Below are 12,455 nucleotides of genomic sequence, written 5' to 3'. Positions count from 1 at the left end.
GTGATTTGTTCCCACCTGGCCTGCCTCTGTTCTCCTGATTAGCTTTGATTAATCTCCATCCTTCACTCTGTGCTACTGGGAGGGACTTGCAACTAATAAAGAAAGCCTCGGGGTTCCCAAAGTTCCTGGCAGCTGTGTGGCTCTGGAAACATGAAGGTTTGGAAGTGTCCCACCTGGGATGCAGGGGTGTTGATGAGGATGGTAAGGGCTTTGTCAATGCACCTGACTCTCTGACTCAGGCCAGTCCCTCCACTTCACTTTATTGCTTTTACGCTGACTATGGTGGCCAGAGTCTGTCTACTTTGTGACATCTCTGCCTGACAGAGTGGCTAAGGAGGAAAATGAACTCATCTTCAAGGAGCGCACGAGCCCCGGTGGTCTGAGTGGCGCCTCTCAGTTCAGTCTCACCTTGACAGTAGGAGAGGCTTCGCCACAGCATCAGATGGCTGCAGTTAAGCGTCTGCGATTGGAAGTGTTCTAATTGGAAAAGGGCATCCACAGCCATGGTCTCCTTCATCAAATTCTCAGAAGCAAGAGCCTGGCCCTTGGACTTCAGCATCATGGTGTTAGCCTGCCTTTCTAGGTCAAGGTCACCACTTCCTTTTAAAGTTTCAGGTGTTGGCCCCAGTCATGTTTGGGCACTGACTGCCACAAGTCCCAGTGTGATTGATGGGCCTTTGCTCAAGGCAAAAACCATTTCATTTGGATGGCTGCACTTGTGAGCCAGTCACAGCATGGGTTGACCTTGGATTGCTGTTTTTCAGAGGTGCAGATAATGCAGATTGCAGACAGACAGACAGCCAGGGAAAAAATCTTCCTCAGTGCACCTTGCCTCATTTTCCACCAAGCCTATGTTCAATACAGGTCATCCAGATGCATTGCAAGAGCTGAGGAGATGGCTCAGTTGGTAAAATGCTTGCCTTGCAAGCTCAAGGATCTGAGTTCAATCCCCACCATCCACATTAAAAAGCCAGGCATAGTGGTACACTTGTAATCCCAACTCTTGGGAGGCAGTGATGAGTAGATTCCTGGGGCTCACTGGCCAGCCAGCATTGCCTAATCGGTGAGTTCCAGGCTGGTGAGAAGAATGGGTCTTGTATCAGCACCTGCACGAATGTGCATTGTCACACACATGAACACACACACACACACAGCATAATGTAGAAATCAGTGATGATGTAGATGCTCAGTGCAGAGTGGTTTTTCAGTGTGAAATGCAATTCCTTGTCAGGAGTATGTTAGGAGCACTCTGGGAGTGCTCTGTCTACACTCATGCCATGGTGTGATCAATGCTAGGGACCCCCCTTCCCTGAATGCTTATCCTCAAGTTCTTTTGGTTTCTGCTGGGTTCCTCAGTCTAAGTGGGTGATTAAGTCTCAACTCAAGAACCAGAGTTAACAGAGGTGGAGGAGGCAGGGACCTGAGAGTATGTGTGTAATTCCAGCCTGAGGTTGTGGACCTTCCTGTCCAGGCTGCCCACAGTAATGAGACGTGTTTATACAGTGTGGTATTTACTGCTTTTCCTGCTTTGTCTAGATGCTCCCCTGCCTTCACTGCAGTCTCGTGGAACAGTCCTTCTGCTCACTCGTCTCAGGCCCCAGACAGACATGAGCACTCTGGCTGGCTCCGTCCACAATGCTGCTGTGACTCAGAGCACTCATGTACAGGAAACTAGGGGCAGCCGCCCTTCTGCAGTGGTGGGCACGCAGCCCCAGTACTGTGTTTTGTGCCCCACTGATGTTCATTCACGTGGACTGGCAGGCAGGGCAGACCTGCCCCTCAACCCTCACCGTGGGCACGTGCCCTCTGTGGGTTGCAGATATCTGCTCTTGGTCATCCAGTCATGCGTGTTATAGGATAGGTGCGACCTCTTTGGTTCTAATGTTGGAGACCCTAGGAGCTCGGAGGGCTTTCAAGAGGGGATTAGGGTAAAATAAGGTCAAAAGGAGTGACTCTGAGCCACATGACTGGGGTCCTAATAAGAAGCAGGGACCAGACATAGGGTGACCCTCGGAGGACAGGGAGAAGACTCTACTTGCAAGTCAAGGAGGCAGGTCTCAGGAGGAGCCAGTGCTGAGACACCTCCATCTGGGACATCCAGCTCCCAGGACGGGGGGCACTGGATATGTGCCATGTGGGCTGTGGCTCTGCTGCTGTGGGAACAAACTGATGCACAGTGAGAGACTGAAACACAGAGACTGGGGCTTTTCTGGTTGGATTTGCCAAAGATCAAGACCCTCTGAGCCTTACCCTTGCAAAAGGGTTGGCAGACTATGGCCAGCAAGCATAGTGTGGGAGATTTGTTTTGGTGGCCTCCAAAGCTCCTGCCCTGTGCTGGGTAGCAGACCCAGCCTGAGTGTTTTCTCAACCTGTCTTCTTGCTGCCTGTGCCTGAATATTTCAGTTTCTGGCTCACATCTTGCAAAAACAGTTTCAAATGCATGATCACCAAATACAGGAGTGGGTATTTGGGTGCAATCAAAGATGTCTGGGGCTCAGAGGGAGGGGACTCTGACTGCTCTTTGCATTACAACACTCCATTCATCTTGGGTTTGACTTTGATGATGAACTTCATGGCTGGAGGTCTCTGTGTCCTACACTGTTTAGCATCCTGACCAGCTGCAGCTCACACTTATAGCTTGTAGATTTGGGTGGGTGTATTAAATACGTTTCTGTTGCTGTGATAAAATACCTGACCTGACCAAAGCAACTTATAGAAGAAAGAGTTTATTTGTGTTTGTGGTTCCAGAGGGATGCGAATCCATGATCGCAGAGTGGAGGCATAGCAGCTGAAGCTGGAAGCTCAGAGCGAGAAGCAGAGAGAGTGAACTAGTAATGGTGCAAGTCTTTTAACTCTCAAAGCCCCGCCCCCCAGTGACATACTTCCTCCAGCAAGGCCATATTTCATAAACTGTCCAAACCGCACCGCCAACTGGGGACCAGGTATTCAAACGAGTGACATCACAGTCAAACCACCACAGTGTTGTTGCCCCGTTCAGGAGCGTTTCCATAACTAAGTGAGACAGCACTTAGTGTGGGGCCATTATCACAAGTAGCAGAGTCACCTCATCCTCAGCGTAGTCAGGAAATCTAGGCCTTCCTTTCCTCTTGGTTCTGACGGGAGAATTCTCTTCAGAAATGTTTTCTCTGATGCAGGTCAATCCCAGCAGCATTTGAAAGCTTCTGTGAGGTGACACGGAGAAGTCCGAGTCCTTCGTCCTCCCTCATCCCCACTCATCTCCAGGGAGCTCAGGAGGAGTTGGGAGCACCAGGATCAGCTGAGGGCTGAGTGTTTCTGAGGGAGAGAGGGAAGCAGGGCTGTGTCTTGGCAGATGGTGTGGGTGACTTGGTGAGGAAGGACAGCCATCTGTTTGGTGGAAGAGGGACATGTGGGGACCCCAGCTCTTAGGCCACAGGTAAACTCAGGGTGACAGAAGACACAGAGGGAGAGAGGACAGGCTGTGGAAGCTCATGTCCAAGAGTTCATCCTAGTTCTCTTGTTGATGGTAGGAGTGAGGCCTGAGAATGGGTGGGGAACAGGGGGAGGGGATGATGTGAATGCAGGGTTCACTGGTGTGGAAGCTCAAGTTAGGCTTGGGTTCCATCATCCATGGTTGATTTAGGGATGTTACAGCATCTTCCACAGGCTCATATGTTTGAAGACTTGGTCCCCAGCTAGTCATGCTGAGGTAGGAGGCTGTGGGACCCCTAGGGAGAAAGTGGGCCACTTAGTGGGTGGGCCTTGAGGTTCATAGCCTGGCTCCACCTACTTTCTGTCTTGACTCTGCTTCCCCGTCTGCCCACACACGAGGAAGCTCCTGCTGTCTCAGCACAGGCCACTCCTGCCACCATGCCTTCTCTACCATGAGGGTAGAAATCCCTTAAACTATGACTTCCCACTTCAGGTGCTTCTGTGGACTATTCTGTCACAAAGATGAAGATAGTAACTAATACTTTGGACTGCTCAGTTGGGGGCTGCCATCCATCCAGTCCTGCTGTGGTGACATGGTCTGGGTACACTGGCTTCTGATAAGCACATGTGACACTGCCAGATGGAGTCACTAGCCCATCGCTGCTAGGCTGAGGGCTCCTTCCCAGTGTTTTTAGTTCTGAGAATTTATGTTGAGGTGGACATCTTCAGTCCAGTGTTGTGTTGTCCTTCTGAGGGCTCTCCTCTGTGTTCCTGTGCTTGCCAGAGGTACCCAGCATGGGTAACAGCTGCAGCACAGTTCCAGCTGGGTCCCCAGCACCAGTGTGTAGACTTCTGTTACTTTATGTTTTGAAAAAGATGTTTGATCTTCCAAATCTTGTTCCTCTTTATGGGGACTAAACTGTGTCCACTGGGGGTCTCAATGTCCAACACTGGGCAAGTTTACTAGAAACTGGAAAATCTGAGCAGAAAATAGTGTTTTCCTGATGTAGGCATGCCCTGAACATCAGTTTCCTTGGGCGGCATAATGATTATTAGCACCTTCCTGTTTTGCTTGCTCTGTAGTTGGTGTGATCGGCTATGGAGGAGTATAATGTGTCAGCTCTCCATGGGAGGGTCTTGGTTGCTGGGCAGATTTGACATGAGGTGAGATTAAACCCCCTCTGCTCCCTAGGTGTGTGTCTTTGGGGCACTTGCCTAGGTGTCTGTGGCTCAGCTTCCTTGTTTAGAAAATGAGAATAACATTATTAATACAGTAATTATAATATCCACTTATAGCTGTGGTGAATGTGGATAGAGATATTACAGTTCTAATGTGTTAGGATCCTGGATGTTAACAGATACTGTTATGATTGTTATTACCATCACCATCATTACCATCAAGATCATAACTATCGTCACCATCATCATCACGGTCATTGCCAATTCTTAGTTATTTTTCTACTGCGAAAAAACACCACAATCAAGGCAACTTATAAAAGAAAGTGTTTGATTCAGCTTATGGTTTGAGAGGGTTAGAGGCCGTGAGGCAGAGTGAAGGACAACTGAGAGCTCACATCTTGATCTATAACCATGGGTGTGGTGATCTGAATAAGAAATGGCCCCCATAGACTCACATATTTGTGAATGCTTAGGGAGTGGCATTAGGAGGTGTGGCTTTGTTGGAGGAGGTGTGGCCTTGTTGGAGGAAGTGTGTCACTGGGTATGGGCTTTGGGGTTTCAAATGCCCAAGTCAGGCCCAGGGTTTCTCTTTCTTCCTGCTGCCTGCCAATGCAGATGTAGAACTCTCGGCTACCTTTCCAGCACCATGTCTGCTTACATGCCACCATGCTTCCTGCCATGACATAATGGACTAAACCCCTGAACTATAAGCCAGCCCCCATGAAATATTTTCCTTTATAAAAGTTGATGTGGTCATGGTAGGTGTCTCATCACAGTAATAGAAACCCTGAGTAAAACAATTAGGCAGAGCAAGAGCAAGAGAGAACATAAGAAAGCATGAGAGAGAGAGGCGGGGGGGGGGGGGGGGAGAGAGAGAGAGAGAGAGAGAGAGAGAGAGAGAGAGAGAGAGAGAGAGAGAGAGAGAGAGCACAAGAGCACACTGGGAATGGCAAGAGTCTTTTGAAACCCCAAAGCTCATCTCCTTCAATAAGGGTCATGGCGCGGGTGTGGGGATTTACCCGGGTCGTTGAATGAAGACTCAGAGGTACCTTAAGAATGAATCCAGCCTTTCGCAGCTGCAAGGGGATCCAGCCCCTAAGGACTTCACCCAGGGCATTTTTATTTTTCTCCATATTTATACTTTAGCCAGTTGATTTCCATATGTTCAAAACAACCTGAAAGAATCTTCCAAAAATACAATGCCAAGTGCAAATTTCTGGATTCATCAGGTACCACAGTTTTTCGAATTTCCCAACCAAGTTTTGCATAGGCTTTGTATCCTTTGTATCCTTGGGAGACTCTCGGACAAGATTCAAGAGAAACAAAGGGTATCTGCCAAACAAAAGTTGGGTTAGGGCTAGGTGCTGCTCTCTGGAGCCAGGCCAGGTGTAATCCATCAGGCATGTTGCCACAAATAAGTTCACACCTCTTGATCCTTCCCAAACAGTTCTACCACTGGGAACTAAGCATTCAGACACTCAAGCCTGCAGGGGCCATTCTCATTCAAACCACTACAGCTGTCATCATCAATCACCATATGTCACTATCACCATCACCACCACCATCACCACCATCGCTGCCACCACCTGTTAAGCCTCTCCAGAAACACTCCAATCGATAGGCCCAGATGTGTGTCTCCTAGGTGATTCAAATCCAGTCAAGTTGACAATCAAGATTAAAGGTCAGCAGCAGGTGATTTACATGTTTGTTACTTCATGAGGCTGTTGTAACTGACCCCAAGTTAGGCTGCCAAGCTAACAGGTATGCTGTTTCATACCTCTGAGTTCAGGATGCCAGCAGGGAGTCCCCAGGATGCCCCAAGGAAGCCTCTGTCCCACTGTTCTGGGGCTTGGCTGGAGACCTTCAGCTTTTTTGTCCAGTAGGAACATCACCCTGATAATCTTCCTGCATAAGCATCCATCCTATGCATCTTCTGTGACATCCACATTTGCCATCTCTACAATGTCACGGCATTGGGTCAGGCACACCCTCCTCCAGTGCAGCCTCATCTTAATTGACCACACCTGCAAAAACCCCATTTCTAAATAGATCACTGTCTTCTTGGGGGCCATATCCCTTGACAGGTATGTTGCTAATGGCCACATGTGTTTCTGGCTGCCATGTGGTTGGAGTGAGGCCCAGGCTTTGATTGTGGAATCAAAACGGTGGCAGCTTAGTAGGTCTTGCCCAGCTGGTGGGTGGCAGACCCAGGCCTTGCTGACCTCTGAACTCCTGCTCTTTTCAGAAGGGTCTCCATGTGACAGACAGTTCTAGTGCTTTCCAAAGCTGCCGCTTTGTTTCTCAGGGGTGGTTCTTGCACTGGGGAGGCACACACTGGGCCTCGTTGCTCTGCCCACCAAATGGCAGTGAGTGCCAGCCTTTGTGTAACCTACAATGGCAGACAAATCCTCTGGGAGGTGGCAGACAGCCCTGGGCCCCACGAGGCACTTGCCAGTTGGCAGTTTCTTGTCGGCCGTGGGGAGGGTTGGTGAAGTGCTCTGTAATGTGGGTGTGAGGGAACCTGAGTTGGGACGTCCCATCTGTGTACTGTAATCTGAATCCTGCAATGATTCCTGACCTGGGAGTGGTGGATTACCTACCAGCAGCCCCAGGAGACCATATCGCTTATCACATTTTTGTTGTGTCCAGATCACAGAGGGTTCTCACCTAGCCCCAGTGGATGGAGGTGGGGGGCCCATGTGGCTCTTCACTGGAAGGAACAAGTGGTCCCACCAGGTCTTGTAACCCAGGAAGGTCAGAGGGTCACCCTGAACTCAGCCAGTGACATCTGAGAAGGGCCAACGGGAGCATTCATTCATGTGTGGGGTGTCGGCTTCCCTGACTGGGGTTGTAGCTGCTAGAGCAGTGTTCAGGGTTGACAGCAGCTGAGCCATTCTGCAACTGTGAGAACCTAATGGTGTTCAGTGACTGGATCCTGAAGGCAGCAGGGCCTTCTGTACCGTGAAGCAGGCACACACTCAGTCCCCCTGCTAAGCACTGAATCCCCCTGCTAAGTGCTAAATGCAGCCTCTTTCAGTCAGCCCGCAGCGCAGCTCGGCAGCTCTTCCTAGCTGACTTTACAGTAGGTAAGCACACCCCTGCCCCCCTACTATGGCTGAACAGGAGAAACCAATTTTAATCCAACATACACATGAGAAGTGGACCTGGTCTGGCCTTGTCTTTCCTGAGCTTCCAAGGAGTGCCACAGAAGGCCACTGGGAACACAACCAAGCTGTCACTATTCCAGTTCTCAGAGGGGGAGATGGTGGATTTGGAGGCCCTGTTGGTGCTGCTTAACTGTTTAAGAAATTACCTCTTGCAGTAATTGGTCTGACACCCCCCACCCCAACCAAATATTGCCGCTCCTCACTCTTCGAGTGGTACATGTAGGTTGGGTTTTTTTTTTCCCATTTTCATGTATGTGTATGTGGTGTGCATGTATGTGTGCCTGTTTGCATATGTGTGAGCATATGAGTGCCCAAGGTTGATGTCTAGAATCCTCCTTGATTGGTCTTTCACCTTATTTAGTGAGGCGGGATCTCAGAGTTTGTCAGTCAAACTCAGAGCTCACCCGTATGGCTAGTGTCAGTTGCCAGCTTGCTCTGGCGGATGCCCTGTCTCTGACGACTGAGGCTGGAATTACAGGTGTATGCCACACCAGCCTGGCATTTATATGAGTTCTAGGGATTTGAACTCCAGTCCTTACACTTTAACCACACAGCCATCTCACCAGCTGTATAGTGCATACAGTTCTGATTTTCTGTTCGGAGACAGTGTTGGTGATACGAAGGCTCTTGTCCCTCAGGCCTCCCATTGTGAACTCCTGAGACAAGATGTCCTCTGTGTCCACTGCCAGGGAGCAAGCCATGGCACCAGCGGTTCCATGTAGGTGGATGGAGAGTCACGCACAAAGCTTATTGTATCTTCATCGGGATGGAGTGTGACTTTTGCACAGATGTACAGTGTATCTGTTAGGTGTTATAAACAAATAGTATGACCCCGTGTCCTATGGGCCACATGTGTCCCAGGAGAGCTGTGAATGCCTGAAACAAAAGTGAGGGTGTTTTTTTTTTTTTTCCTTGCTAACTCAATTGCAGTTCTCAAGCATGAACTTTGTAGATGACAATGTTGTGTTCCAGGACAAAATGCATTTGGGAGGATGTGTGGAAGTTAAAAAACATGTCATCATGAGGAACCTGAGTGTCCATAGATCTGGAGATTCAGAGGGGTTCCTGTGATCCCCAGGATATCTTAGGGACAGCTGTACTTAGCTGAGACTCTCAGTGCATGTTCCTCCCACCACAGTGCTCTCGTGTGTACTGGTGTGCATGTATGTGCATATGATAATCTTGATGTCAGTCCTAGCTGGTCAGGGAGTCCTGGGGGTCGTCTTTACCTTCCCAGTGCTGGGGTTCTGTGTGGGTTCTGGGGTTCAGGCTCAGGTCCCACGCTTCGATGGCAGACACTTCGTTGACTCCCAGCCTGGTTGATTTGTTTTGTTTCCCCAGCCTCTCTATCCGAGGGGCAAAGGTAAACGTTACTTTTGGGGCAGAGGGGACAGGAACAGAAGGAGCAGGCCTCCTTTGATCCTGTGCCCAGGTTGGTGGCTCTGATGACCTTTGGCATCCCTGACCCATGTCTCCGTTCTCCCCACAGAAGTGCATTCGATTTAACCCGGACGCCACCGTGTGGGTGGCCAAGCAGCGGATCCTGTGCACCCTGAACCAGGGCCTGAAGGATGTACTCAACTATGGGCTCTTCCAGCCGGCCAGCAACGGGCGGGACGGCAAGTTCCTGGACGAGGAGCGGTTGCTGCGGGAATACCCACAGCCCATGGGCCCGGGTGTGCCTTCCCTGGAGGTAACTAGCCCTGTGAGGCTGTGTGAGGGCTGGGGCTATGCAGCCTGGGTGCAACTTAACCAGGCTCCTGTTTGTTTAAGATTAGAAAATTACCCGCCCTATAGTTAAAGTCTGGCTCCTTTGGACCTTCCCTGTTAGGCATGTGTGTGATAGGTACCTGATGGCCTTTCTTGGTGGCTTGGGGTATGTGGACCAGCAAGGTGACTAGCTACAGACAGAGGTGAGAGCTGAGATTATGGTGGCACCTGGATGTGGACAGGAGCAGGACGCAGAGCTGCAGCCTTGCAGTCCAGCAGCAGGCATGGCCGTCCTCCAGCCTGGCACTGCTCCCTCCGGTCCCATCCCGAAGCTGCACAGGCTCAGCTTGGGAGGCACAAGCTCTCCAGCAGCCCCGGCAACCCAGTTCTTCAGGACTGACTTGTTTTGACACCTGAAAATCAAGAAAGTTCCCATCTGAGCCATGGGTGCACCTTGCCTCCTGTGGACTGATCATCTTATGTGGGGCAGAGGGAGAGCAGGACACAGCTGCCTCCTGGGGTTGGTGTGGAGAGATGGCTCAGTGGTGCTCTTCTAGAGGACCCAGGTTCAGATTCCAGCATCCAAACACACACACACACACACACACACACACACACACACACACACACACACACACACACATTGCTTGGTGGTTTAGAGCACTTGCTGCTCCTGTAGAGGACCCAGGTTCAAGTCCCAGCACTCCCTGGGTAGCTCACAACCATCTTTAACTCCACTTCCAGGGCATCTAATGCTTGAGGTACACAGATATACATGCAATCAAAACACCCATAGACACAAAATAATAAAATCAAATTAACAGCAGTTTAGATTTTCTTACTTTTATGTGCATGAGTGTTTTACCTGCATGTGTGTATATTCATCAAATATGTGAAGAACCCACAGAAGCCAGAAGCCACCATCAGTTCCCAGCAACTGGAATTACAGACGGTTGTGAGCCACCACGTGGGGTCTAGGAACCTAACCCAGGTCCTCCGGGAGAGCAGCTGGTTCCCCTAACCACTGAGACGTCTTTCCAGCTTCCTAAGTAACATTTTTTAAAATCTAAAAACAGGAAAATAATACAAGTCAGACTTTGGTTTGGGAACCAGCTTATGCCTCCACCGGTGTGTTCAGGCACCTGTACCCACCCTTTAAATGAGCTCCTTGGGGTGTGACAGTCCCGGAGGAGGCCAGGAGTGGGGCACAGTGACCCAGAGTTCAGGAACGTCATTCCACTCTGGGGTCCTGCCGTGGTGGTGTCCCTGTGAGACAGATAAGGAAACTGAGGCTGAGATGGGGAAAAGAACCAGTTCAGAGTCACTTAGCCAATAGAGGACCTCGTGTTTCCTCTCAAAATCTCAGTCATGGCCTGCCCTTAGCGGTCTTCCTGAACCTTCTGCAGTGTCTCTTTAACAGTTAGCTACACAAAGGTTCTGGGTGTCTGGGGGGGAGAGCAGATATGATAAAGCTGACCACTGGGACACCGCTGGCCTGGGAGCGTTGTCACCAACTCCAAGTCCACTTCTCTGCTCTGCAATGAAATTTCCAATCCCAAGCAGGCAGCACTGTCCTGAGGGGCAGCGGGAGCCCCTGAGTCCTGAGCAGAGGGGTGCATGGGATTTCCCATGCAGTTCTGACAGAGATGAGTGACAGGAAAGAAAAAGGTATCCGAGGTACACCCCAGACAAGCTAAGGGCAGATCCATGCCCACAGACTGTCATTCAGCAGGATGAGGCTACATTAGTGGTGTGTCCGGCCACCTCACCTTCTGTACCAGCTGGGGACTAGCTTCTGTAGCTGAGAGCTTGCCCCGTGTCCTGATGGCTGCCGGGTGATGGCACTCTGGTGGGGGTGTGTGCTCTGTAGCACAGACACCTGTGTCTTGGTTAAGACTGGGGTGCCTTGTCCTTGGCCAGGTCACTTTTCCTCTGAGCACCCTTGTCTAACATGTGGTCCCCTGCAATCTTTTCCTGTTTCCATGGCAGTTTCGCTATAAGAAGCGTGTGTACAAGCAGACCAACCTGGATGAGAAGCAGCTGGCCAGGCTCCACACAAAGGTATGGGGAGTGGGTAATAACTTCCTCTACCCCACCAGGTCACCTCTGATCCTAACTGATCCAACTGTGTTGTCTTTGGAGGGCTCATTCCCTTGGGAGTGGCCCCTGGATACCTGTGGGATGAGGCCAGGCTGGGGTATACAGGTGGGTGGGGCTGCCTCTCTATGCACATTGCTGGAGACCTAGCCAGACAGCAAGCAGTCAGCAAGATGGCTCAGGAAAGCTGGTAGAGGTTGAACAGGGGTTTGGCACACCCTGGTGCCCCAGAGAGGTTGAAAGGCGGCAGCAGTGATACAATGGGATGTGGTGAGGTGGGGAAGGGATGCCTGCTGAGTGCTGTCTCTGGTTTCTGTTGCTGCCAAATCAGAACAGACCTTACAAAGGCAGGAAGTGTTGGCAGTGATGGGGGGAAAGGTTTGTGCTAGCTAGAGGGCTCTGTGCCCCCTGAAGTCACAATGAGTCCCTATGCCATGCACTCCAGGCATGTTAGTGAGGCCATGTGAGCATTCCTGGAACAGGAGGCAGTGATCCTGGGGCATGTGGGTAGAGCCTGGAGAACATGGTGGGGATACTGCTTACAGCACCAGGCTTGGATTCCTACCATGGTGGGGGCCTCAAAGCCAACCAGGGAGTGGTTGGTTATTCCCATAACTGTTATGCTACTATGGTGCTATTACCCAGAAGGTTGACATCATGATTCATAGGATTTACAGCTAGGCAAGACCGTTGGCACCTTATCTCCCCCTAGATAAGGCTATTTCATAATCTTCCATAATTATGAAAGCTGGACGCCTAGGAGGAAGTGTCCAGCACAGATCCAGCATGATTTCTCTGTAACATGTAACAAGCTGCGCCATCTCTTCAGCCCTAGGGTCTCATCGTCTAGTTCTGATGAACAACCAAAACAAATGGCCACAGCCTGTGTTG

The 12,455-nt window shown here is 50.5% G+C and overlaps 1 protein-coding gene across 7 annotated transcripts in view; it reads left to right on the top strand.

Moving 5' to 3' along the window:
• Shank2 (SH3 and multiple ankyrin repeat domains 2) overlaps positions 1–12,455 on the top strand; it is a 445,086-nt gene that overhangs the window by 46,734 nt on the left and 385,897 nt on the right. For all 7 annotated transcript variants that reach the window (XM_052712831.1, XM_052712826.1, XM_052712828.1 and 4 more), the window contains exons 3-4: positions 9,247–9,450; positions 11,457–11,528. In XM_052712831.1, the coding sequence (XP_052568791.1) occupies positions 9,247–9,450; positions 11,457–11,528 (276 nt within the window). The remainder of the gene's footprint in view (positions 1–9,246; positions 9,451–11,456; positions 11,529–12,455) is intronic.

This window comes from Peromyscus californicus, unplaced genomic scaffold, assembly GCF_007827085.1.
Source record: "Peromyscus californicus insignis strain IS unplaced genomic scaffold, ASM782708v3 Scaffold_4__1_contigs__length_199733344, whole genome shotgun sequence".
NCBI lineage: Eukaryota > Metazoa > Chordata > Mammalia > Rodentia > Cricetidae > Peromyscus > Peromyscus californicus.
This window is presented reverse-complemented; position numbering and strand designations above follow the sequence as displayed.